The sequence below is a fragment of the Lepidochelys olivacea genome (assembly GCF_965140295.1).
Source record: "Lepidochelys olivacea isolate rLepOli2 genome assembly, chromosome: 3".
Taxonomy (NCBI): domain Eukaryota; kingdom Metazoa; phylum Chordata; order Testudines; family Cheloniidae; genus Lepidochelys; species Lepidochelys olivacea.
In genome coordinates, this window is record NC_140413.1 from 159,258,087 (window position 1) to 159,283,130 (window position 25,044).

The window sequence follows — 25,044 nt, forward strand, 5'->3', positions numbered from 1 at the left end:
AGGTGTTGAAGAAAGAAATAACCAACAACAAAATTAAATTGCAGGCAGTAAAGAAGCAATCGATGAAGCACTGACTCCAACTCATTTTCTTGCCAGTATTCTCAACACAAAGTATCAGGGTAGATGCCTAACTGCTGAAGAAGATATTGCTCCTATGACATGGGCATCTAATAATCATCCAATCAGTCATGCCAATTACAATGAACTTCAGTGCTGCAGGTGAACCATTCAAGCAGTATGTGTTTGATGGTTTTAAAGAAAGTCACATCCCTGAAACCAGTTGGAGAACACTTCAATCTCTCTGGTCACTCGATTACAGACCTAAAAGTGGCAATTCTTCAACAACAAAACTTCAAAAACAGACTTCAACGAGAGACTGCTGAATTGGAATTAATTTGCAAACTGGATACAATTAACTAAGGCTTGAATAGAGACTGGGAGTGGATGGGTCATTACACAAAGTAAAAGTATTTCCCCATGTTTATTCCCCCCCCCCCACTGTTCCTCACAGGGTCTTGTCAACTGCTGGAAATGGCCCACCTTGATTATCGCTACAAAAGGTGTCATGCGTTCCCCCCTTCTCCCCCCCCCCCCCCGCTCTCCTGCTGGTAATAGCTCACCTTAAGTGATCACTCTCTCTTCTTAAAGTGTGTATGGTAACACTTATATACACAGAGAACATGGAACAATGAATCTCCCCACTGTATTTTCCACTGAATGCATCTGATAAAGTGAGCTGTAGCTCACAAAAGCTTATGCTCAAATAAATTTTAGTCTCTAAGGTGCCACAAGTACTCCTTTTCTTTTTGCGAATACAGACTAACATGGCTGCTACTCTGAACACTTAAACTGTGGAAGTCACTAGCTAAGCAGCTGGACCTAGAGTTTGTTGAAGTGCTAAAACAGCTTTTCAGAACAATAGCTTCTTTTGCGGGTATAAAGAATATTTTCTTTGTTTGAACTAATTCATTCAAAGTTGAGAAATTGATTGGGAGCTGAAAAATTAGGAAATTCTTTTTCTCTTTCGGTCTATGAATAAAAACAAGGAAGGAGGGCATGAGATGTACTGGGTTTATAAGTCTGAAAAGCAGTTTAAATAGCTTAGGAGACTCTCATTTTCAGGGGAATTAGCAAGTAACAACTTAAGCTCTAGTCACTTTCACTTTGTCATATTTGAAAAATTTTACAGGCTGGCCTGAAACAATGTTTAATTCACTGACTGCAGTTAATCCTTCTGTTCCTTTAATAAATCATTTAATTGTAAAAGTGAAACATGTTTTGATGAGAAGTTCATGTATCAAAACATTTAAGGGTGTTTCAGTAAAAATTTTTGTGCTTTTTTGTTTGTTTAAATTACAGTCCATCCTAATGCAGCTTAGCACAAATATAAGCAAAAAGTTAATTAACTAGTAAATAAGCAATATATCAATCACCATTTTCTAACGTACTGAAAATGTACAATTAATATGAAAATATTAAACGGTATAACTGCTTAAATAAATGTAAAAAGTTAGTGTACCCTCCTAGCTAGCAAACAGATGTACCAAATGTAGTGCCAAGGGCTCTCTTTAGTTGTAAATCAGCATGTCAGCCAGTGAGAATGCACCTTTCTTTAGAAAATAACTGAAGTACAAATGGGAAAGTTGATTTAAAATGGATTATTTAAATTGAGGCTTTCCACCTGGTAATTTAAATCCATTTCAAATCACCTTGATTTAAATCAGTCTGCTCTTGAGTATCCTTAGTTAAAGGAGCCCAACTCTTCATATGCATTCCACAGGTCAAACAGAGTCTAAGCATGACTGTGTAGAGGTTCAGATACAAGATGTAACTTTCAGCAATCCTTCCCACAAAAATGGTACCCATAAACAAGACTGAAAAAAATCATCACTTACTGGAGGGATTTAACTCTGCTTCCATTGAAGACCATAGTAGTAATCCCCTTGACTTCAAATGGAGCCGTGTTAGGCCAGTGTTTAGCACTTTGAAAATCCAACCTTAAAATCATACACACCTATGCATTGGGGCAAGTTAAGAAATAACACTATTTTTATTATAGACTATGATACTAACCTCTGTGTGCTGCCTGTGTAGGTGATAGGTGCATTAGGAATTACTTAGATAGTTTTGGCATACACTTATTTAAAAAAAAAAAAAAAAAACTTGCCTTGTTTGTTGAGGTCTTTATCTTTAGCTAATTTTAACTTATCCTGAAAACCACCATAAATGAGACTGGCTTGATAAGTACTTCCAGAATGAAGATTCAGAGTTAAGGCAACTGTCTGCAAAGTGATTAATGATTAAGTGGTTTGGCTAGCTTCATGTGAAACATTAGGAAATAACTGTTCTTGCTGTCTGATGTGTCTGAATTCTTAAGGTTTTCCCTTCGTAAAAGGAAAGAGTAAGAAACTTGTTCGTGGCCTATTAACTGATTCATTAATGAATCAAGACTGGTTTGTATCTATCTGGTTTACCTTGTAGTAAACTATTCAGGCAGAAAATTTTTTGATCGATAATTCTTCATGACACACAGAGTGAAATCATGCTCTCAGTGAAGTTTATGGAAGTTCTGCCATTTTCTTTATTGGCAGCTGGAAAACACCCATAATGGCAAAAAGATTAAAAATACTAATGACAAATCTGACAAGTTGCTTTTTCTGCACTTTCTGCACTGAGAAGCAGACTTTCTTTTTCAGGCCTGTGTGACTGTAAAGCATTTTAAACACCTGCAAAACTTAGTACTGCAAATCACTGACTACTTCCTTGTCTAACACGAGCTATAAAGCTGGTTTCCCTTATTGTTGCAAGTCTTGATTTATTAAGTGATGGCGTAAACTGAGCACAGTCTTCACTTGCATAAATTCCATACCCTGCCTACCTCTTTAAAAATAATTTCCTTACCAAGCAGGAAATATAACTTTGAGTTTCTTGTCATGGAGAAATGTCTGTAGTGGGGACGTTAGCTGTTGACTGATCTTTGGACTACTTTGATCCTGGCTCTTGAGGAACTCAACCTTGCCTTTTTTGAGAGGGTCAAGAGAAGTGGCCAGTGATGCTATTGGTGTCAGTCTAATTTGGTGTTTCAGCTTTTTCATGTCCCATATAAAACATCAGTTTCCCAGCACTTTGGGGTTTTCTTCTTTTTAATACTTTTGAGCATAAATATAACTAAAATATAGCTTGCATAGCCACAACAATATATAGTAAGTGGATATAAAAGGAAGAATAAAGCAGAAAACAGCAGTAGTTATTCATAGTAGTATTTGGTCATTGTAACTGAGTTGAAAATGTATCCAGCGTAGTGCGAGTACAGTCTGTGTCGTCCCCGTCCCCCCCAAGAATTAGGGTACTGTCAGTCAAATATAAAAAACCCTATTAAGGTGTACTCAGAAATTTTCTGCTGTATGGGAATGGGAATAGTTTGACATCTGTGAAACTCTGAACATCATCTAAAGTTTTGAAATCACCTTGGCAAGGAAAAAACCTTAAGGTAGTTTGGGCTTAATTTCACTATTCTGTTAGGAAGCTTTTTTAAAAAAAAAAAAAAATCGAAACCATTCACAAATATTAAGCTATGTTTTGAGTTTTTCCTAGTATTCTTGGAGCATTTTAATTCCTTTTTGGATGGGGGGAGGTATTCTGTTATCAATATTTGGCATAAAAAATGTAATAGGTGCGTGTATATATGTGTGTGTATATAGATATATTTAAAGGAGCTATTAAAATTACCATAATGGCCAAGACAAAATTCTGTAGAATTAGCATGCTTCAGGTTGCAAGCCAGAACTGGGGTAAATCATGTCAAGAATGAAACTCATTAGTACAGAAACCCAATTTCTAAAAAGCTTCTCAAGTAGAAAGATTCTGCTAACATAAAATAGGCTAAATATTGGGCCTAGCAACTTTACATGTTTGTTACATTTGTAATATTATTTGCAGTTGTATGTACTATGGGGCTTCATATTTTTCAGAAAGACTGATACGGTTAATTGTAGCTTTCCAGGTCAAGAAAGGAAGTTCCATATTGTTTTTCTGCAGCAGATTCCTGTTGCTATGCAACAAACAGAATGTCACTTAGTACAGGATATATTAAATTTGTATTCTCTGCACATATCTCTGCATGTTCATACTCCAAGGGGAGGTTATAGTTCAGGCTTTCTACGGAAGACTTAATGTGATATATACATTTACATTTTTCTTCAGATGCTTGCTGTAACTCTGGTTACAAGTAAGTACTTGCCTAGCCATTTTTTATTTTTCAGATGTAAAGGACACCTGTGCAATATGATCAGACTTCTAGCCAGACAAAAAGGGGTGTTTGTTGTGTTCCTGGCAGTAGAGTTATATTGCCAAGCAACGTCATAAGATTTCAAAAGAGGGAGAGACGTTTTTGTGTGGAGAAGTTTAATAGTAGTTTGTGGATTCTGAAAACATTTAAATATAAATATGAGCCAAAATAATTCCATTTCAGTGTCATATGAAATCCTGGGCCAAAACCTTACATTGGCTTTTAATGATTTTAATTAACTTTACCATTTGAATTTGAAACTTAAAAAAAAAAAATCTAGAGACTGTCTCTAGATGGATTCTGGAATAAATGTAGTATGATGTTTGGGAAATTACTTTCTTCCTGTGTGGGCTGTGAAACAAACACTTAAGTAATTTACATTTTCAGTTATCTTTCTTGTCACTTGTCATGTTTAGTAGCCTAGTTTGATTTCCATAGGGGACATGGTATGGGGACAAGAGTGGTAGAAAATAATATAAACTCTCCAAAATAAGTCTCGTCTCTCTTTAAGATATTATCAGATTCACTAGTGAGACACTGAAGGATAACTGTTTCACTACACTTTGCTGCAGCCAATGTTTTAATGTGCAAGTTCGTATTTCAATGAATGTTTTACTACCTTGATGAAACTGCTTGATGAGACACAAGAAACGTCTAGGTTTAAGAACTAGTGGGCTGTTGATTTGATCTTCATTTCAAAATGCCTGGGAAGAATGCCATGCATGTGAAACAAGGTGTATGTATTTCAGTGGTTTATATGTTACCATGCAAAAATCTATCCCTTACACATACATATTTGTTAATTTGTACTACTGTTTTTTTAAAAAAAAGTACAGAATGGAATGTGTGTGAGAGAGAAATTGTGGTCAATGCATGTTAAGTGAAATTGTGGTTAATGCATTGGCATATGCAGTTGTATTCCAAGGTTTATAACTATTTGTGAGACACTAATCACTATTAATTGTATATGAAAATTCAATGAGTTGTGGAACTAAATTTTGGTTAACGCTTGAAAATTTACCTCCTGGATTTTGAAACCAACTTAATTTTAGATTAGATTTTGTAAGTAACTTAAACATTGACATTAGCATATGAAATACTGTTGCTTTTGCTGGCTTTTATGGTTTGAGGCTTTGCTTTGTGTAAGGTATCTATATGTAGCATACTTGTTTTAAACGTGCAGCAGACATTCATAAATTGTTTCGTCAATCTCATATGAGTACTGTACTTGTTGACTTGAATTAAAATGCAGCAGAAATTGAACATGTACAATATGAAGCTATGCAAGACTAAAAATTATTTAATCTTACACGTTCTCTTATTTTACACTTAAAATGCCTTTTAAATTTGGGAAAGTATATGCAAAAAGGAGTAGCTAACTTCATAGCCCTAACCACACCAATTTGTTAATTGTGGTATGTTCAGTTTTATGCTCCATAATCAACTGAGTGCTTCCAGAAACACTTAGGTTGTTTTGTTCTGCAATATACACACAACACAAGTCCTATAACTTTTTGCGGGAGGGAGCTGAAAGAAACTACAGCATTCTTCTGTCGCAACATAGCTGTCCCCAACAGCCTAATAGCTTAAAAAACCCTTCTTCCCTGCTATAATATCAACACTGAAATTACTTTGAAAAGCCTCTCCCCTTCCAAGATGCATCTTCTCTTCCCTCTGCCTCCCTGCTTTACAGAGCTGTTTGGGGAAAAAGATCGAGGCTGGCCATGCTTCTAATAATTGCTTACCAATATAACTTTTCTTCTTTGTTTAAAGCTAAACTTTACAGCTTTAAGAATTTCCAGTAAGTTTCTTACACAAAAAACTGAGTTGAAATAGTCTGTGTTCTTTTTTGGAGAATTAGAGTAGATGAAGGGAAGGAAGAAATAATTTAAACATGAGGCTGACAGGTTTAGTATAATTTGTACAACTTTTAAATTATGGACACAATTAATCTCAATATGTCTTGTGTGAAATTGTTTGTCCAACATATTCATAAATGATCTGGAAAAAGGGATAAGCAGTGAGGTGACAAAATTTGCAGGTGATACAAAACTATTCAAGATAGTAAGTCCAAAACAGAGTTACAAGAGATCTCTCAAAACTGGGTGACTAGACAACACAATGGCCAATCAAGACAGCAAGAGCTGTTAACTGCCAGCAAACATAATTTTAAAAAGCTGTGAATTCTTTACCTTTCTTTCTCAGTCTTCTGGTTTGTTTATTCTCTCTCCCCTTACCTTCTTGAGTCCCTTGTGTTATCTTAATTTTTTTTAAGACTCGCACATTAATACTCTGTAACAAACACAGTGGTAACTTAAAAATGAACAAAAGGGAATGGAAGGGCTGCAGCTCAGCAGCATTTTAATTAAATTCCACATTAATGGCTATCATACCAGAGTAGTGTGAGACACCATACTTGGTTAATTTGTTTGATCTTCTGTACCAGTCCAGGTGCCCAGACTGTAGTTCCTCCCACTGGCAGGTGGAGACAGCTCATCCTCTGGAGGCTCCTTTTCCATCACAGACATACCCAGAAGAAGATCGGTCTCCCTTTTTGCTCTGTAGCACAGTCAGGTAAAGAAATCCTGCTGGGAACTAGGAACACTTCAGCTCACACCTAGTATGTGTGGATTCCAAACCTCAGATTCTTCTTGAAGGAAAAACAAAAGCAAGAAAAGGGCATCTTTCCCCTTTATGCTATAAATATCATAAAGGGAAGGAAATTCTTGATTTGGGGGAAGGTATGCCTCGCCTGATGAGAGCTGGGAAGGAGAGATACCAGAGCAGGGAAAGGTAAGTGGTAGGGGGCAGCAAGACATCCTTGTTCTATAAGATTTCTTAGATGTTACCCACCCACCTACACAAAGATGTGGAAAGCAGTGGTCCATGACTGATGTGTCCTTGTAAGAGCATGATCACATTACCCTATGACACCATTAGACACAAGTGCTGACAAGATCTGAGAATGGGTACAGGTGTCCTGGAGGTAGAAGGGACTGCATCCCTAAGAGACCTACTAGGCAGATTCAGGCATTGCTGAAGAGTCTTTGAAGTCTCATATGTGTCTTCGCAAGCTTTGATTTAATACTATGTATGCATTTAGAGCTGGGACCAGAAGGCTACAGAAATTCAGCAGGTTCTCAGCACAGGACTGTCTGAGTTAACCAAAACTACTACTTTGAGTGATGGTCCCTATTTTATTTTACTATGGGTCATGCATGCTCACCATGCGTGACCCACAGGGTGGATTGATGGGCTCTTCAGTTCCTTCTCACTGCCACTTGGTCTGGGTTGGAACCCTTAATGTCCACAGTTTTGATGTCATTCTGCAATATCACTTGAGTTGTAAATGGTTCATAGTTTTAGTAGTTTTTAATAGCTTTCAATAGATTTTATTAGTTTGAATACTACTTAGATTTAGATTAGCCTGTGGTTAGGGCCCTACCAAATTCATGCTCCATTTTGGTCAATTTCATGGCCATAGGATTTTAAAAATAGCAAATTTCATGATTTCAGCTATTTTAAATCTGAAATTTCATGTTGTAATTATAGGAGTTTTGACCCAAAAAGGAGGGGGTGTGTGTGGAGGGGGTTTGCAAGGTTCTTGTAATACACCCCCCCCCCCTTACTTCTGCACTGCTGCTGGCGGGGAGTTGCCTTCAGAGTTGGGCTCCCTGCCAGCAGCCCCTTCTGCAATCCTTTTTGGGTCAGGACCCACAATTTGAGAAGTGCAGGTCTCCCCTGTGAAATCTGTATAGTATAGAGTAAAAGTGCATACAAGACCAGATTTCACAGGGGAGGCTAGATTTCACAGTCCATGATGCATTTTTCATGGCTGTGAATTTGGTAGGGCTCTATATATGGTGGACCCCCTCTGTGCCTGTTCAGGTACCAAACTATGCCCAGGACTTCGGACTTCAAACTCTGCACCTCTTGTCCACTGTCCTCCTTGGTTACCGAAGACCATCAATGCTGCCTCTGCTGTCTGGGGTAAGCTCACATCTTGGCTCGGTGAAGTATTTGCTGGTCATTCTCCAGCTGTACCCAAGAAGCGTGAGCACTTTGTCTCTGCAAGTACCTTATGGAGAAAGCCATGAGACCCCAATTGGACCCAGGCCAAGGAACTTTCCTTACATCAGCTTGAATCAGCAAGGAGTGTGCCCCCCTGCTGTATAGTCAGACTGTGGTGCTGGAGAATCCATCCCCACAGACCCCAAGGTGGGGCCTACTTGGGAAGTTAGGAAGCACCATTCCCCTCCCCCCCCAGCACCAGCAGGGGTTCCAAGCCAGCTACACCCCCCCCCCCCCAGCACCTGTGACACCCCCAGCCTGCCCCCCTGAGCACCCGCGGTCCTCCAGCCCAAGTTTTAGTTAGTGGTATATAGTAAAAGTCATGGCCTTTTTTTTTTTTTTTTTAACTAAAAATACTTGTGACTAAAACGTAGCCTTAGTCATGACTACTATTCTGTCATGTTTCTATTATCCCTATAATACCTGATTTCATGTCCTGCACCAGTAGTTTTAGTTCCTCCATTTTGTAACCCAGGCTCCTTGTGTTGGTGTACAAACACCTGAATTGTTGCTGCTTGTTTTCGCCCCACATTTCTCGCCCGATTGGATACAGTCATTCTACTGCCAGTATCACCTATCTGACTGGTATCCGCACTGTCCTTCCTCTTAATGTCCATTCTTCTACCCACTTCTGTTCCTTTCCATTGCTGTATCCTTTATTTCTTGATTTTCCTCCCTCTCAATGTTAAAATCAGGCACGCAGATTACATGAACATCTCCCAACTGTCTCCCCGAGTTTAAAGCTCTTTTAATCAGTTGTGCCAGCCTCCATCCCAGAATTCTATTTCTCTCCCTAATCGGGTGGAGTCCATGCCATGAGAACAGTCCTCTGTTCATGAATGCCTCAGTGGTCAAACATCTCAAAGCCCTTCTTACAGCAACTGCTGCCTGAGCCATCTGTTGATAGTCATCTTGTCGCCGCCTTTTCCCCTTCTCTAGGGACAGGCAGAATCCTACTCAAGATCACTTGAGCCTCCATTTCCTTAGGCATTTTCCCCAGCATGCCATAGTCTCGTTTGATAAGTTCCAGCGAAAATCATTTGTTCTGACATGAAGGACAGTTAGTGGATTCTTTTCTGCTCCCACTAGGATCCTCTTCAGCCTCACATCCACATCCAGTATCTGAGCTCCTGTCAGACAGCACACCCTTCTGTTCTCCGGATCAGCTCTGGTGACAGGCCTATCTGTTCTTCTTAGTAGCCTTTTCCTGATGATGGAGTGATTTTCCAGCCTTTCCCCTGTTTTTTCTGGCTGCAAGTCTAAATACAGTGCTGTTAGAAAGATGTTGGAATGCTGGAGATTATTGGAGGAGGTTAAGTAAATGGCAGGAGTCACAATGGAATTTGTGGGAGCTGGAAGCTGCTCACACTTCATCACAAGATCTGGGATTGTCGCGGAGGGCGGGGAGGCAGTACCCTTAAAGGAATTATATCTGATAAATTGTGATGTGATTGTAAAAAAAAAAATAAAAAATAAAAAAAACACCTTAATGAACACACTACACTGGGTTATAGTCGTGTTTATATTGAGCTTAAAATATTTGAGCTGCTTCCATGTTCTTTAAATTCATGAAATTTCGCCCAAGAATTAAGTATACAAAATACCATGAGATTGTAGACTATTTTTAAAGAAGCAATAATCTATATATTAAAATTAAAACTTTAATGGAGAGTCTAATACATTAAGTAAGATTTTGTAATTGCTAATCATTCTGTTTCTTCTAATATAGTATACATGAGTAATTGGTTTTTTAGAGCAAAATATTTCCGCTGAGAGGAATTTTTGAATTGAAGTGTCTTTGTCTTGTAATAACTTGGAATGGATTATAACTAATTTAATTAAGATATAATTAGTAGTACTTGTGGCTTATCTCACAGCTGTACTGACTGACAAGACAGGTGCATCTCATCTCTTGCTTACCTGCTCTGTGCATTTTTTCATAGTTCTCTGAATCTCTTAGTACTCTGTGCCAGCATTTAGAACATGCTTTCAGTAACTCTGTAGCAACCATCTAAACCTTCACTTTCATGGTTGCTAGTCATATGGCAAATAAGCTATTGAATTTGTAATTGTGGCTTGTTTCTGGGAGCATACTGGGTCTCCTGTCAATCTGGCAGACTGTTTTTCTGGTGTTAGCATTGTCTATTTGCTGACTCTCCACTTAAGTCCTTTTTAGTCATCACAGTGCTTCAGTTGGGTTGTCTTAGCAAACCTGTTGCAAAAAAAAATTGGAGCACAGGGCTTTAATGTGTTGTATTCCTTTCAGAAAAATGGCAGAAAGTGGAGGAAGGAAATGCAAATATAAACTAACTGTAGCTTTGCATGTTGCCAGTGTGGAGTCCTTCTGCCAATTATGTGCTATAGAGTGGAGAAGTGTGGGCTTATGTCTCCTGACATAGGGTTGGGGAATGAACCTAAAAGGTGGCTCTGAAAACAAGGAAGAGCACATTGTGTGGGGTGAATGTGTCAAGTCTTTGTTCAGATTCCTTAAAACAACAACTTTGCCACTTACCTAGCATCTGTGAAGCACTTTCTCTGTCAATATGTGCTTCTGTTTACATGGTCTTATGAGTTTGCCTTATGTCAACTCAGTATTGCCATTTATGCTCCCTGTGTAGCTGTGCTTTTTGCTTCGATGGTGCAAAATTATGATTTCAGGTCCGAATAATTTCAAGGAAAAGCGATTACCTTGACCTATTTCTGTTTTCTATGTAGGTTTTTTCTGAACTGTCTTGTAACCTGCTGGGGAGTAATACATTTGCCAGGACAAGCATCCAGGTGTTGTATTATCTTAAGTCCTAGAATCAAAGTTTATGGTGGGAAGAAACTTGTTATCCAATCCACTTGCTTGTCCGTTAGAAATTCCCTGTGTTATGCCTTCTTGGGCTTGTCTACACATAACAGCACTGCCGCTGCACTGATGCAGCTGTAGTGCTTAATGAAGATGCTGTCTACACTGATGGGAGAGCTTCTCTCGTCGTTGTAGGTACTCTACCTCCCTAAGAGGTCAATATAGCACTGTCTACACTGGGGGTTAGGTTGGTATAACTGCATTGCTCAGGGGTGTAGAAAATCCACATCCCTGAGTGTCATAGTTATACTGCCATAAGTCTGTAATGTAAGCCAAGCCCTGGCGATTTGCTTACTTTTAAATAACAAGAGAAAAAAACTACCAGTATTGGATCAGAAGTGCATTAGTTGCACACATGAATTAAGATGGACGCCAAATACTGGTACTTTGTAGTAGATTACCAGAGGAATTTCAGCATTCAAAAACCTCTGGGGTTTCTAAATTTATTATTTGTATCACAATAGCTTGTTGGGGCCTCAGTCATAGCTCAAGGCTCCATTGGCTTGTTGCTGTACAAACACAAGAGAAGAACCACCCATATACCCTCAAGAGTTTACAATCTTAGTATAAGACAATAGACAACTGGAGAATAAAAATCAGGGGGAGCATAAGGTAATTATGAAACAACACTTGTCAGTATGATAAGCAGCAATCACCACACATCAGATATCTAACCATTGTCAAGTTGTTTGTAGGCAGCAGAGGAGGGGTTGGAAGGAAGCTAATGAGGTGATTTTGCAGATACACAAGGGGTCGCATGGAAAAGCATGTAAGCTTGATGAGAATGAAGTACTGGCTTGGATTTGGCTAGGAATTGTGCGTTAGACTTCAGTGAGAGCAGTTTCAGTGATGTGCAAGTGTCAGAAGCAGGATTGGAAGAGTTTCTAGAATAGAATAAGAGTAGTGGAACTCCAAATTGCAGTTGTAGATGGTGCAATCAGTGAACTTGGGAGATGAATGGAAGAAGGATGATTGAGATGGTGTGTGTAGAAGGAGCAGAGTTAGCTGCAGAGGCAAGTAGGATCAAGGGTGGAGAGACTAATGCACCCTTGTATTTTGAAGGAGAAGGAGAGTAAGAGGTTGAGAAAGGGGCAAGGGAGATCAGAAGATGGGATGGGGTTACTTGGGCAAGTGGAAGATTAGACGGTGAGCAGACAAACTTCCCAAAACAAACTCCGACTCCTGTCGCTGATGGGAAAGGGTGGGGAGGTTGTGTTGGATCTTGATTTTTCTCTTCGAAAAAATCTGAGATTCTGTGCAGAAAGGAAAGTGGGTACAGATGGTAGGAGCGTCTGGAGAGGAAGTCAAAGATGCTTTTAGAAAAGGCATTACTTTGTGTAACGGTGTACATGGCAGAGGGGCATTGCTGGCACATAATGGCGTATATCACATTGGTAGATGTGCAGGTGAACGAGCCTCTGATAGTGTGGCTGACGTGATTAGGCCCTATGATGATGTCCCCTGAATAGATATGTGGACACAGTTGGCAACAGGCTTTGTTGCAAGGATAGGTTCCTGGGTTAGTGGTTCTTTTGTGTGGTGTGTGGTTGCTGGTGAGTATTTGCTTCAGGTTGGGGGGCTGTCTTTAAGCGAAGACTGGCCTGTCTCCCAAGATCTGTGAGAGAGATGCCACTAGCCATCACCTTCAGCCCCCAACTAAAAAGTCTCCAGCACATCATCAAGGATCTACAACCTATTCTGAAGGACGACCCATCACTCTCACAGATCTTAAGAGACAGGCCAGTCCTTGTGCCAGCAGTGCCCCTCTGCCATGTACATTGGCCAAACCGGACAGTCTCTACATAAAAGAATAAATGAACACACATCAGACATCAAGAATTATAACATTCAAAAACCAGTCGGAGAACACTTCAATCGCTTTGGTCACTCGATTACAGACCTAAGAGTGGCAATTCTTCAACAAAAAAACTTCAAAAACAGACTCCAACGAGAGACTGCTGAATTGGAATTAATTTGCAAACTGGACACCATTACATTAGGCTTGAATAAAGACTGGGAGTGGATGTGTCATTACACAAAGTAAAACTATTTCCCCATGTTCTCCTCCTCTTCCCCCCCCCCCCCCCCCGGTTCCTCTCACGTTATTGTCAACTGCTGGAAATGGCCCACCTTGATTATCACTACAAAAGTTTTTTTTGTCTCCTGCTGGTAATAGCTCACCTTATCTGATCACTCTGGTTACAGTGTGTATGGTAACACCCGTTGTTTCATGTTCTCTGTGTATATAAAATCTCCCCACTGTATTTTCCACTGCATGCATCTGATAAAGTGAGCTGTAGCTCACAAAAGCTTATGCTCAAATAAATTTGTTAGTCTCTAAAGTGCCACAAGTACTCCTTTTCTTTTTGAGGATAAAGACTACCACAGCTGCTACTCTGAAAGATGCTTTTGTCTTTTATAATGACAGTGAATTATTGTGAACAACAGGGATGCTTACAACTTTCTCGGTCCAGTCCAAACCCGTAAACCTCAAAAAAGCAGACTTTAACAATCTCATGGGTAAGGTCCCATAGGAAGAAAATCTAAGGGAAAAGAGGATTCAGGAGAGCAGACAGTTTCTGAAACAGGCAATATAAAAGGCATAAGAGCAACCTACCTTGATATGAAGGAAAGGTAGAAAGACTATTAAGGGGTCACTATGGCTCCATCAGGAGGGCCCTACCAGTTTCACAGCCGTGAAAAATGTGTCCTGGACCTTGAAATAAGCCCTTCCCCCTGAAATCTGATCTCCCCCTTGCTGTTGGGAGTGCCCCAGTCAGAGGTCTCCTAGCTGCAAGTCCCAGCTGGGCTTGAGAGGGAAAGGATTTGTCCTACCCCTGCATGGTCGCTCTTGCTCTCAGGGGGAGATCTGACCCACCTCAGAGTGCCTGCCCCTCCTTCAGGAAGCTCCCTGTCCAGCACCGGAGGTTCCTGCAGCTGGAGGAGACTTGTGGAGGTGGGTCTGATATCCCCCTGCTCCTGGAAGCGCCCCAGTCAGGGAGCTCCTAGCTGAGTGTCCCTGCTGGGCTGGAGAGAGAGACATGACTTGTCCTTCCCTTGCATGGCAGCTCAGGGAGGAGGGGCGATCAAAGCCACTTCCGGGTACATTTTAGGTCAGGACCCCCATGGTTACAACACCGTGAAATTTCAGATGTAAACAGCTGAAGACGTGAAATTGACCAATTAAAAAACCCTCTGGCTGTTAAATTGATTAAAATGGACCCTGCATTTGGTAGGGCCCTATCCATCAGGATTTCCTCAATGTCCTGAAAGTCAAAAAAAAAAAAGGAATCCTACAAAAAGCAGAAACATGGACAGTTTAAGGATAAGTACAAAAGAACAACCTGGGCATGTAGAGGATAAAATCAGAAAGGTCTTATAAATACAATAGGAAGAAGAGAAAGTAAGTAAAGTGTAGATTCACTCCTTGCTTAACGTTGTAGTTCTGTTTCTGAAAAATGTGATTTTATGTGAAACGAAGTTAAGCGAATCCAATTTCCTGATAAGGATTCATGTAAATGGGGAGGTTAGGTTCCAGGGAAATTTTTTTCACCAGACAAAAGATGTGGGTGGGTGTGGGTGTGTCTCGTATATATAAAAACAATTTAATGCTGGTACACAGCGGTGATTGTGAAGCTTGGTTGAGGTGGTGAAGTCTGAGGGTGGGATATTTCCCAGAGAACGCCTTACTGCTAAATGCATCTGAAGAAGTGGTTTTTTACCCCCGAAAGCTTATGCCTAAATAAATCTGTTAGACTTTAAGATTCCACCGGACTCCTTGTTGTTACTGCTAAATGATGAACTAGCAATCAGCTTGAGCCTTCAAGGGTTAACCCATTGTTGTTAATGTAACCTCACACTCTATAAGGCAGCACGAATGGAGGGAGGAGAGGCAGCGTGGCAGACAGAGAGAGACACCATGTGTGAGAGAGAGATGCGCATTGCCCCTTTTAAGTATACTGACCCCGTTCTAAGTACACTGCCTTTTTAAGTAGATCAGCAAGTTGAGATAAAAGCTGCTGCCAGGAAGTTCCCTCCGTCCTGAGCCCTGTCATGTTTCCCTCTCCCACCATGGAAATGGAGTAAGTGGGGGGCAGAAGTGGGGGGAGGGGGACACTCTCACATTAGCCCCCTCTTCCCCCTGCTGCAGAGCAAGCAGGAGGCTCCAGGGAGCAGCTCCAGGGCAGAGGGCAGGAACAGTGCATGGCAGTGGGGGGACGGACAGCTGAACTGCTGGCAATTGGTAGCCTGCTGGGCCGCTGCCACACAGGCAACTTAGGGGAACAGGGGGCTGCCAGTCCACCCTGGTTCCAAGCCCCCACCAGCTAGCTCCAACAGGCTGCTCTTCCTGCAAGCAGTGGACAAAGGCAGCTGCCAAACGATGTTACAAGGGAGCATTGTGCAACTTTAAACGAGCATGTTCTCTAATTGGTCAGCAACCAAACAACGTTAACCATGACGATTTAAGTGAGGAGTCACTTTACTTAGTGGGGAAGGAGAGCTAATAATGGCTGACACCAAGAAGGCTGAGGTGGTTTAATGCCTATTTTGCTTCGGTCTTCAATAAAAAAAAGCAATGCTGACTAGGCCCTTACCAAAGTTAATATTAACAAGGGGAATGGAACACAAGCTAAAATGTGAATTAACCATTCCATTTTGATTTGAGTTTTAGTATGAAATATACTTTGACCAGCTGTGCTCAATTTCATCAAGTCCAGAAGTTTTAGGATGATGGTTAATATTTTATTATATGGAATTGTCAGTTATCTCTGACATCAAGATGCATATTTGAGTAAAAACTTTCTTCTGCTTGTCCTGCAATGAAATCTTACACCTGTTTGATATTTGCCTGTTGCTGTGGAAATGGTTGCCACTAAAACAGGAAAATCAGAGGAAGAACAGATGGGCTGCAGTGGGACAAGCTCTTATTTTATTTGCATCAGGTTTGTTTTTTAATCCACAGACAAAAGAACGAATTATGAAACACAAAAAACTGAATGGATTTCTTTGACATGCAACTCCCTCTTAAGGCTTTCAGCTTTAGATCTTACAGTACAACTGGTCCGTAGATGAGATGCAACTTTAAATTTAAGCAGGTTCTAGAGCAGATTTGCGTTTCCAAGCTCTCGGAAAAGGGAGAATCCAGAAATTGTTTTTTATTAAAATTTAAGGTATAGGTTACACCTTTGTTTCTTCAAGGGCTTCCCTTACCCAACCACACAACACCAGATCCAGAGCAGGAGCAATTTAAACAATTGTTCTAAACTTGAAAATTTGTGCTGTTACAAGTTAAGATTAAAATTTGTAATGAACTAAATTATAAAAGCTATCTTTAAATCCCACTGTTGGGAAGAGTACTTTATTTGAAATTTGTAAAAATTGTTAAAGGCAAAACCACAAAAATGGAAATTAAGGCCCTGATAGTGTAAACACGTCAACAGGTACATTACTCACATGTCCTAATGACTTACTGACTTCAGTGAGACTACTCATGCTTAACAAGCATGTACATAAGTGTCTCCAGCTCTAAGAGCTAAAATTGTGTATTTAATCTTTTCTTTCAGTGATGTAAAATTTGTCATTTTAAAACTGTATTTCTTCAGTGTTGACAACAGAAAGTTAGTTTCAATAGTTTAACAATTTTATGAACTTTTTTTTATACATAGAAGACAGTTTTCAAAATAGGAGCCTAAAGTTTGGTGCCTGAGCCCATGTTTAGGTACCTAAAGATGGGATTTTCAAAATCAACTAAATAACTTAAAAGAACAAGTACAATTGACTTCACATAGCAAACCCTAGTGGAGGGTAGAGCCTTGATTAAACTTTTTCAGCTTTATTCACTGGAGGAACAGTCAGCTGTGGATAGGGAAGGGGCAGTGGCTGCATTCCTCAGTTCTCTACCCATGGGGCCACGTGAGGAGGCCCGGGATATGGGGTGGGGGGACAGAGTGCGGCATATGGGGCTGTTGGGGAGTCACATAGACTGTGGTTCAGAAGCACTAATAGGTGGGGAAACAGACTCGGGGGGAGGTACAAGAGCTAGTGGGATGACAGCTTTAAGCCAGGGTCTGAATGGGAGTGGGGGTTCAGGAACACATGGGGATGAGGGAGGAACGGTGGCTGAGTGGGGACATTTGGGGATGAAGGGAGGAGGGACATGGGGGGAGATGTGCCTGACTGAATGGGAGAGGCTAGAAGGCATCCAGGGCCCTCATGGGGGAGGCTCCCTACCAATCCCCCACACCCAACAACACTTCAGGTTTGCTCCCAGCCTCCTTCCCAGCAATTACTTCCTTCTCCCTCAGCTCCTCCGTTACCCCTGACTTCCCTAAGCCTTTGCACTGCTTCTGAAGGGAAATATGTTTCAGTATTATATTACTCAAAATTCTTTATTAATATAACTAGTAAGGAATCTTTGTCAAAAAACATTTCCTGAATCTTTTTTTGTTTGTTACAGATTCAAATGACAGGCATTTTGAAATAAATTACCAAAATAATTGAAACTGGTGGAAAGAAAAGGAGTACTTGTGGCACCTTAGAGATTAACGCATTTATTTGAGCATAAGCTTTCGTGGGAAAAAAGCTCGTGAAAGCTTATGCTAAGGTACATTTGTTAGTCTCTAAGGTGCCACAAGTACTCCTTTTCTTTTTGCGGATACAGACTAACATGGCTGCTACTCTAAAACCTGAAACTGGTGGGATTACGTTGTGTTATTTTGGCAAGAAACATACGCAGAATTTTAAAATATCGCATGCAGAATTTTTAATTTTTGGCACAGAATTCCCCCAGGAGTGTGCTTCCCATCATGCTGTGGCATTGGTTTACTACTGATCCTTTAAAGGAAGGGTATGATGTACTTCACAGCAGTGAAGCTCTAATTGAGCTTAACCGAGAGATGTGACTATATTGAATCCCACAGTAAAATGAAGACTAAAGCATATAAACCAGAAATGACTCTGATAATAGCATTCATCTGCTATGTACCCCACTCTCCTTTTTTATTTCACTTTGGTTGGAGACCTTAATATATTGAGACCAGTTCCAACTAGGCTTTAGAATTTAAGTTTTAAAAAAGTAATTGATACCTGGTTGATGTAAGTAGTAAATATTGGCTACAAATGAGTGTTCTAAATGCTGTGCTATTCAGATGTCCTAGATGTGACTCAGGTGATTTTATAGCAACTTAATTAACTGCAGGGGTGGCCAAACTATAGCAATTGATGCATGCTTACTTGTTAAAAATAGTTGGCCAGTTATTGTTACTTTCACATTCATGTTTGTAGATAGTAACATATCCATTAACAATCCATGACCATCAAAGAACAATTCTACAGAGCTTATATTTTTCTTGCTCTTGTATGTGTCAGAAAGCCAGAATTATGAAGCAAAATAAGTAACTACTCTCCAGTTGAATGTATAACAGAGTAGTTTCAACCTTTTGGGAAGTGGGAGAAATAATAATTTCTTTTTCAGGTTGATTGCCAGTGCCAGCTGTTTTTGATAACAAAATAGCTTGATATGCCAATACTGGGTTTTCATTTTTATACCTTTCTGTCAATACATGGTTGTATTTAGTAGACATTATGCATACTTACTTTTAAATGCTTACACCTACATTTCTCAAATTGCTGAAACTGATTGTTTAATTTTCACTGCAGATCCCTAACATTAAAACAGTGGCTTTAACTACTAGAATATGGTGGCATTCATCACTTTAGCAAATTAAAGCTTTTTTGCCCCTTTGCAGCCCCTCACTCCACATCTGTTGGAAAATGGCTGAGTAAGTGCCAGTCCAGTATGTACTTTGCTGGTAATGTAAAACTCACTGCATTGTGCTGTGGAGGCAACCTAGAAAGGCATGGAAAGTACCGTATATACTCGATCATAAACATTTTCACTTATCCATCTTGGGAAGGGTCGGCTTATAAAGGAACCGGTTTATGACCCATTCATAACCCGACCCTATAATTCAGGGGTTGGCAAACTTTGGCTCCCAGGCCATCAGGATAAGCCGCTGGCGGGCCGAGATGGTTTGTTTACCTTGAGTTTCCGCAGACATGGAGGTAAACCTAAGTAAACAAAGTGTCCTGGTGCGCCAGCTGCTTACCCTGAGGGGCCGGGACAGCAACTGGTGGGGAAATTTTTTGGGGGGGAGAAGCTGGGGGTCAGGAGAGTAACCCCTGTGGACCCCCCCTCCATAACCCCACCCCTAGCCTGGGACCCCCACACTCTCCCCATCCCTTCCCACCTTATCTGGGGAGGGCCAGGGGAGGATGTCCCTGGCCTGGCTGCAGCCTGCTCTGGCAGGCTGGGCGGCATGGCTCTGACAGGCCGGGTGGCGCGGCCACAGCCTGCCAACCCCGGAGCTGTAGCTGCTTCGGAGGCTGGAGGGAGAGCAGCCTGGCCAGAAGCGGAGAGGCTGTGTCCCACCTCTCCCTCTCTCTATACCCGTTCATAAGCTGACCCCCTTCTCTGATGCTTCCCCCTTTTTTTTTTTTAAACTAAATTATACTCTTTATATTTTTTTGCTAAATATATTGGTCCATCTTTACCATTAATACGGTTCTTTTTGCGCATCCCTTTTGTGAGCAGAACTCTACTTCAGAATGATACACTGTAAGTGAAACAATTGCTGTGCTATGGTGCTAGCAATTCTACATTGATGAAAGGTAAAATTCCTGTAGGGTTACCTTAACTTGCCCGGTAATTTTTGTGTGTGTTTTGTTTACATGTAGCGCTTTCATTTGCCTTAACTCTGCTTTTACTTTTTAACCTTAAATATCTGTTTTCTTGTCTTAATAGTGAACAGAGCATCTGCCAAGCACGAGCTGCAGTTATGGTCTACGATGATACCAATAAGAAATGGGTACCAGCTGGTGGGTCGACTGGATTCAGTAGAGTTCATATATATCATCACACAGGAAATAATACATTTAGAGTAGTGGGCAGGAAAATTCAAGATCATCAGGTAAGTGAACCTCTAATAATTTTCAATGGGAACTTAGTTTTAACTATTATTCCATTTAAGAAATCTCTGTTCAGTAAAGTAATGGGACTATCCAAAATAATAAAAATACAAATTTAGCTTATGATATCGCCCAGGACATATTGGGCATTTTCCAAACATTTGAGGAAAGTATGGTCATTGCTGTAAGGACAAACAAGTGGACAGGGAAGGAGAACAACATGAAGCAATTTATGTGCAAGCCAACTTAATTCACAGTAAACTGTTTAAGCTCTGATATCGCTAAAACAGAATTTTTCTTCCTAGACCTGCTCGATTTCCCTTCTTCTCTCACTGTCAACGCCGTCATCCTCCCAGTTACAGGCCCGCAATCCTGGGGGATTATTTTTGACTGCCACTCCCTTTCCTTTGCCCTACACATCAATGCCATAATCAAATGCTACACTTCTTCCCACTTGGCAGCTCCAACCTTTTATAGCCATCCTAAAAGCCAGATCTGTCATTCAGAAACCTCATTGTATCCAGACTCAACTACAACAGTACCCTCTTCTCTGAACTCTTTTCCCCCCCCCTCCTATTTTTTTGTATTACTGCCTTTCTTTCTATCCATAAAAACTGGAGCATTAAAGTCTTCAGCATAGTGATGATAGAGGAAGTTTGTGAGCTGATGAGATTGTCAGATGATAAGTTGTAAATTCAGAAGAGCAATTGACCGTGGGCAGAGCCTTTGGGTGCCCCCACAGATAATGGAAGAGGCGAGGAGGAAGAGCCAGAAGAAACAGTGCAGCTGCTCCCTGGCACCGAGCACAGAAGGGAAAGTTATCAGGTCCGCCCACCCCAGAGCTGCAAGGGGGTACTTCTCTGACTGAACTACTAAGCGCACCCAGGGATCCGCTTCTGACTCCTGGGAGCAGCAGGGGACCTCGGCACTTGTTAGTGCCTTCGACACCTGGGGATATTTTGGCCCTTCCGGCACTGCCTATGCTGCATCCCCAATCCAAGGGCAAACTAGCTATGGGCCCGCCTCAAAGGGCAGAGGCGTATTGCTGGTCTCCGGAGCAGAGGCACTGTTCCTCGACTCCGCAACCTTGATCCCCAGCTCTGCAACCATGGTCCGTGGCCATACACCCCAGGTCACTGGCTCCACGTTTGCGGTCCCCACCATTGCAGCACGGATTGCCAGCCTACTCGAGGCACTGAACTCCGCATTCCCAGTACCATTCCTTCTCCCTCAACACCTTGGTATGTGCAAGTCTCCTTCCCCAAATGACCTTTGGCGTGCCAGTTGCCACCTGTACAGAATCACTCTTAACCTTCACATCACCAGTCCCCATTAACTTAGCACCGCTCTCTGGAAAGTCATTGGTTACTACCTGTTAGGCACTGGTCTTCCGTCCCTGATGTCAGCTGCAGACATGTGAGGTGGTCACTGAGGGGAGACTTGTCTGGAGCTGCAGCTAGCAGGAGATGTCAAGAGTAACAAGAAGGGTTTCTTCAGGTATGTTGGCAACAAGAAGAAAGCCAAGGAAAATGTGGGCCCCTTAATGAATGAGGGAGGCAACCTCGTGACAGAGGATGTGGAAAAAGCTAATGTACTCAATGCTTTTTTTGCCTCTGTCTTCACTAACAAGGTCAGCTCCCAGACTGCTGCACTGGGCATCACAAAATGGGGAAGAGATGGCCAGTCCTCTGTGGAGAAAGAGGTGGTTAGGGACTATTTAGAAAAGCTGGACGTACACAAGTCCATGGGGCCGGACGAGTTGCATCCGAGAGTGCTGAAGGAATTGGCGGCTGTGATTGCAGAGCCATTGGCCATTATCTTTGAAAACTCGTGGCGAACGGGGGAAGTCCCGGATGACTGGAAAAAGGCTAATGTAGTGCCAATCTTTAAAAAAGGGAAGAAGGAGGATCCTAGGAACTACAGGCCAGTCAGCCTCACCTCAGTCCCTGGAAAAATCATGGAGCAGGTCCTCAAAGAATCAATCCTGAAGCACTTACATGAGGGGAAAGTGATCAGGAACAGCCAGCATGGATTCACCAAGGGAAGGTCATGCCTGACTAATCTAATCGCCTTTTATGATGAGATTACTGGTTCTGTGGATGAAGGGAAAGCAGTGGATGTATTGTTTCTTGACTTTAGCAAAGCTTTTGACACGGTCTCCCACAGTATTCTTGTCAGCAAGTTAAGGAAGTATGGGCTAGATGAATGCACTATAAGGTGGGTAGAAAGCTGGCTAGATTGTCAGGCTCAACGGGTAGTGATCAATGGCTCCATTTCTAGTTGGCAGCCGGTGTCAAGTGGAGTGCCCCAGGGGTCGGTCCTGGGGCCGGTTTTGTTCAATATCTTCATAAATGATCTGGAGGATGGTGTAGATTGCACTCTCAGCAAATTTGCGGATGATACTAAACTGGGAGGAGTGGTAGATACGCTGGAGGGGAGGGATAGGATACAGAAGGACCTAGACAAATTGGAGGATTGGGCCAAAAGAAATCTGATGAGGTTCAGTAAGGATAAGTGCAGGGTCCTGCACTTAGGACGGAAGAATCCAATGCACCGCTACAGACTAGGGACCGAATGGCTCGGCAGCAGTTCTGCGGAAAAGGACCTAGGGGTGACAGTGGATGAGAAGCTGGATGGATATGAGTCAACAGTGTACCCTTCTTGCCAAGAAGGCCAATGGCATTTTGGGATGTATAAGTAGGGGCATAGCGAGCAGATCGAGGGACGTGATTGTCCCCCTCTATTCGACATTGGTGAGGCCTCATCTGGAGTACTGTGTCCAGTTTTGGGCCCCACACTACAAGAAGGATGTGGATAAATTGGAGAGAGTCCAGCAAAGGGCAACAAAAATGATTAGGGGTCTAGAACACATGAGTTATGAGGAGAGGCTGAGGGAGCTGGGATTGTTTAGTCTGCAGAAGAGAGGAATGAGGGGGGATTTGATAGCTGCTTTCAACTACCTGAAAGGGGGTTCCAAAGAGGATGGCTCTAGACTGTTCTCAATGGTAGCAGATGACAGAACGAGGAGTAATGGTCTCAAGTTGCAGTGGGGGAGGTTTAGATCGGAGATTAGGAAAAACTTTTTCACTAGGAGGGTGGTGAAACACTGGAATGCGTTACCTAGGGAGGTGGTAGAATCTCCTTCCTTAGAGGTTTTTAAGGTCAGGCTTGACAAAGCCCTGGCTGGGATGATTTAACTGGGAATTGGTCCTGCTTCGAGCAGGGGGTTGGACTAGATGACCTTCTGGGGTCCCTTGCAACCCTGATATTCTATGATTCTATGAGTTGGATCAAGAGTTCAGCCCTTCGCCACATAAACAGCAATCCCCTTGGGTTCTGGAGGACAACACTGCGGTGGCAGCGGCTGCGTGGCAGCAGGGCCACTGGCCAGCTCAGTAGCACTTTTGGAATCCGTGGGACCTTCCAATGATACCAGTGCCATATTTGCATCACTCCTCTCAGGCCTTGGAAAAGTTACCCCCCGCACCACTGACACAGAGTTCAGAACAAGGCATGGGCTCTGACATAGGGACAGAGGAGCAGTTGCCGACACCAGTGGAATCTTCCGCACCCCTCCGCCAGTGGTGCCATCATCATCTCACCAGAAGAGCAGTAGTGGGGCCCTCACACTTGTCCCTTCCAGATGACTTTACAGCAGGGATTCTTAACCTTTTTCTTTCTGAGCCCCCCCATAACTTGGGGTTGTGGGCTTGGGGTGCCAGACGCTCAGGCATAGGTGTAGTTTGACTTCAATTTTGGGTGGGCAGGGTCCAGCGGTACTCAGAGAGCGAGTGCCACCTCCACCCCCTGACTTACTTCAGCAGGTCACCCAGCCTGTCTGGGTTGGGGAGGAAGGCACAACCAAAAATTATAACTCAAAGGTGGGGGGCTTAGCTTCAAAAGTTTGAAAATAGCTCAGGGTGTAGGGAGTTTCTTGAGCAAATGCTGTAGTTTCTTTTGGTAACCCGCAGTGGGATCAAAGGGTAATGGCATGTAGAATGTGGTGTTAGAGAGCTGCCTAGCAGCCTCTTGTTTATATTCCAACCTATTCATGATGATGACAGCACCTCCTTTGTCAGCCTTTTTGATTATAATGTCAGAGTTGTTCCTGAGCTGTGGATGGCATTGTGTTCTGCACGGCTGAGGTTATGAGGTAAGTGATGCTGCTTTTTCACAATTTCAGCCGGGGCATGTTGGCGGAAGCACTCTATGTAGAAGTCCAGTATGTTGTTTCAACTTTCAGGAGGGTACACGCAGAATCCTTCTTTTTGTAGTGTTGGTAGGAAGGTTTCTGTGGGTTAGTGTGCTGTTTAGAGGTGTGTTGAAAATATTCCTTGAGTCAGAGACATCAAAAGTAAGATACCAGGTCACCGCAGAACTGTATCATAAAAGAAACCATTTGCTTCAGAATCTCCCTGAAAAAACACAGGAACAAATCTGCACGGACACACCCCTAGAACCCCGACAAAGGGTATTCTGTCTGCTACCCAAGATCCATAAACCTGGAAATCCTGGACGCCCCATCATCTCAGGCATTGGTACCCTGACAGCAGGATTGTCTGGCTATGTAGACTCTCTCCTCAGGCCCTACGCTACCAGCACTCCCAGCTATCTTCAAGATACCACTGACTTCCTGAGGAAACTACAATTCATCGGTGATCTTCCAGAAAACACCATCCTGGCCACTATGGATGTAGAAGCTCTCTACACCAACATTCCACACAAAGATGGACTACAAGCTGTCAGGAACAGTATCCCCGATAACGTCACGGCAAACCTGGTGGCTGAACTTTTTGTGACTGTCCTCACCTACAACTATTTCACATTTGAGGACAAGTATACCTTCAAGTTAGCAGTACTGTTATGG

General features: G+C 42.1%; 1 protein-coding gene across 7 annotated transcripts in view; it reads left to right on the forward strand.

Annotated features, from left to right (window-relative positions):
• The window catches only part of ENAH (ENAH actin regulator), a 145,446-nt gene that overhangs the window by 20,335 nt on the left and 100,067 nt on the right, over positions 1 to 25,044 (forward strand). For all 7 annotated transcript variants that reach the window (XM_084623363.1, XM_084623364.1, XM_084623365.1 and 4 more), the window contains exon 2: positions 20,014 to 20,179. In XM_084623363.1, coding sequence (XP_084479489.1) covers positions 20,014 to 20,179 — 166 coding nt within the window. The remainder of the gene's footprint in view (positions 1 to 20,013; positions 20,180 to 25,044) is intronic.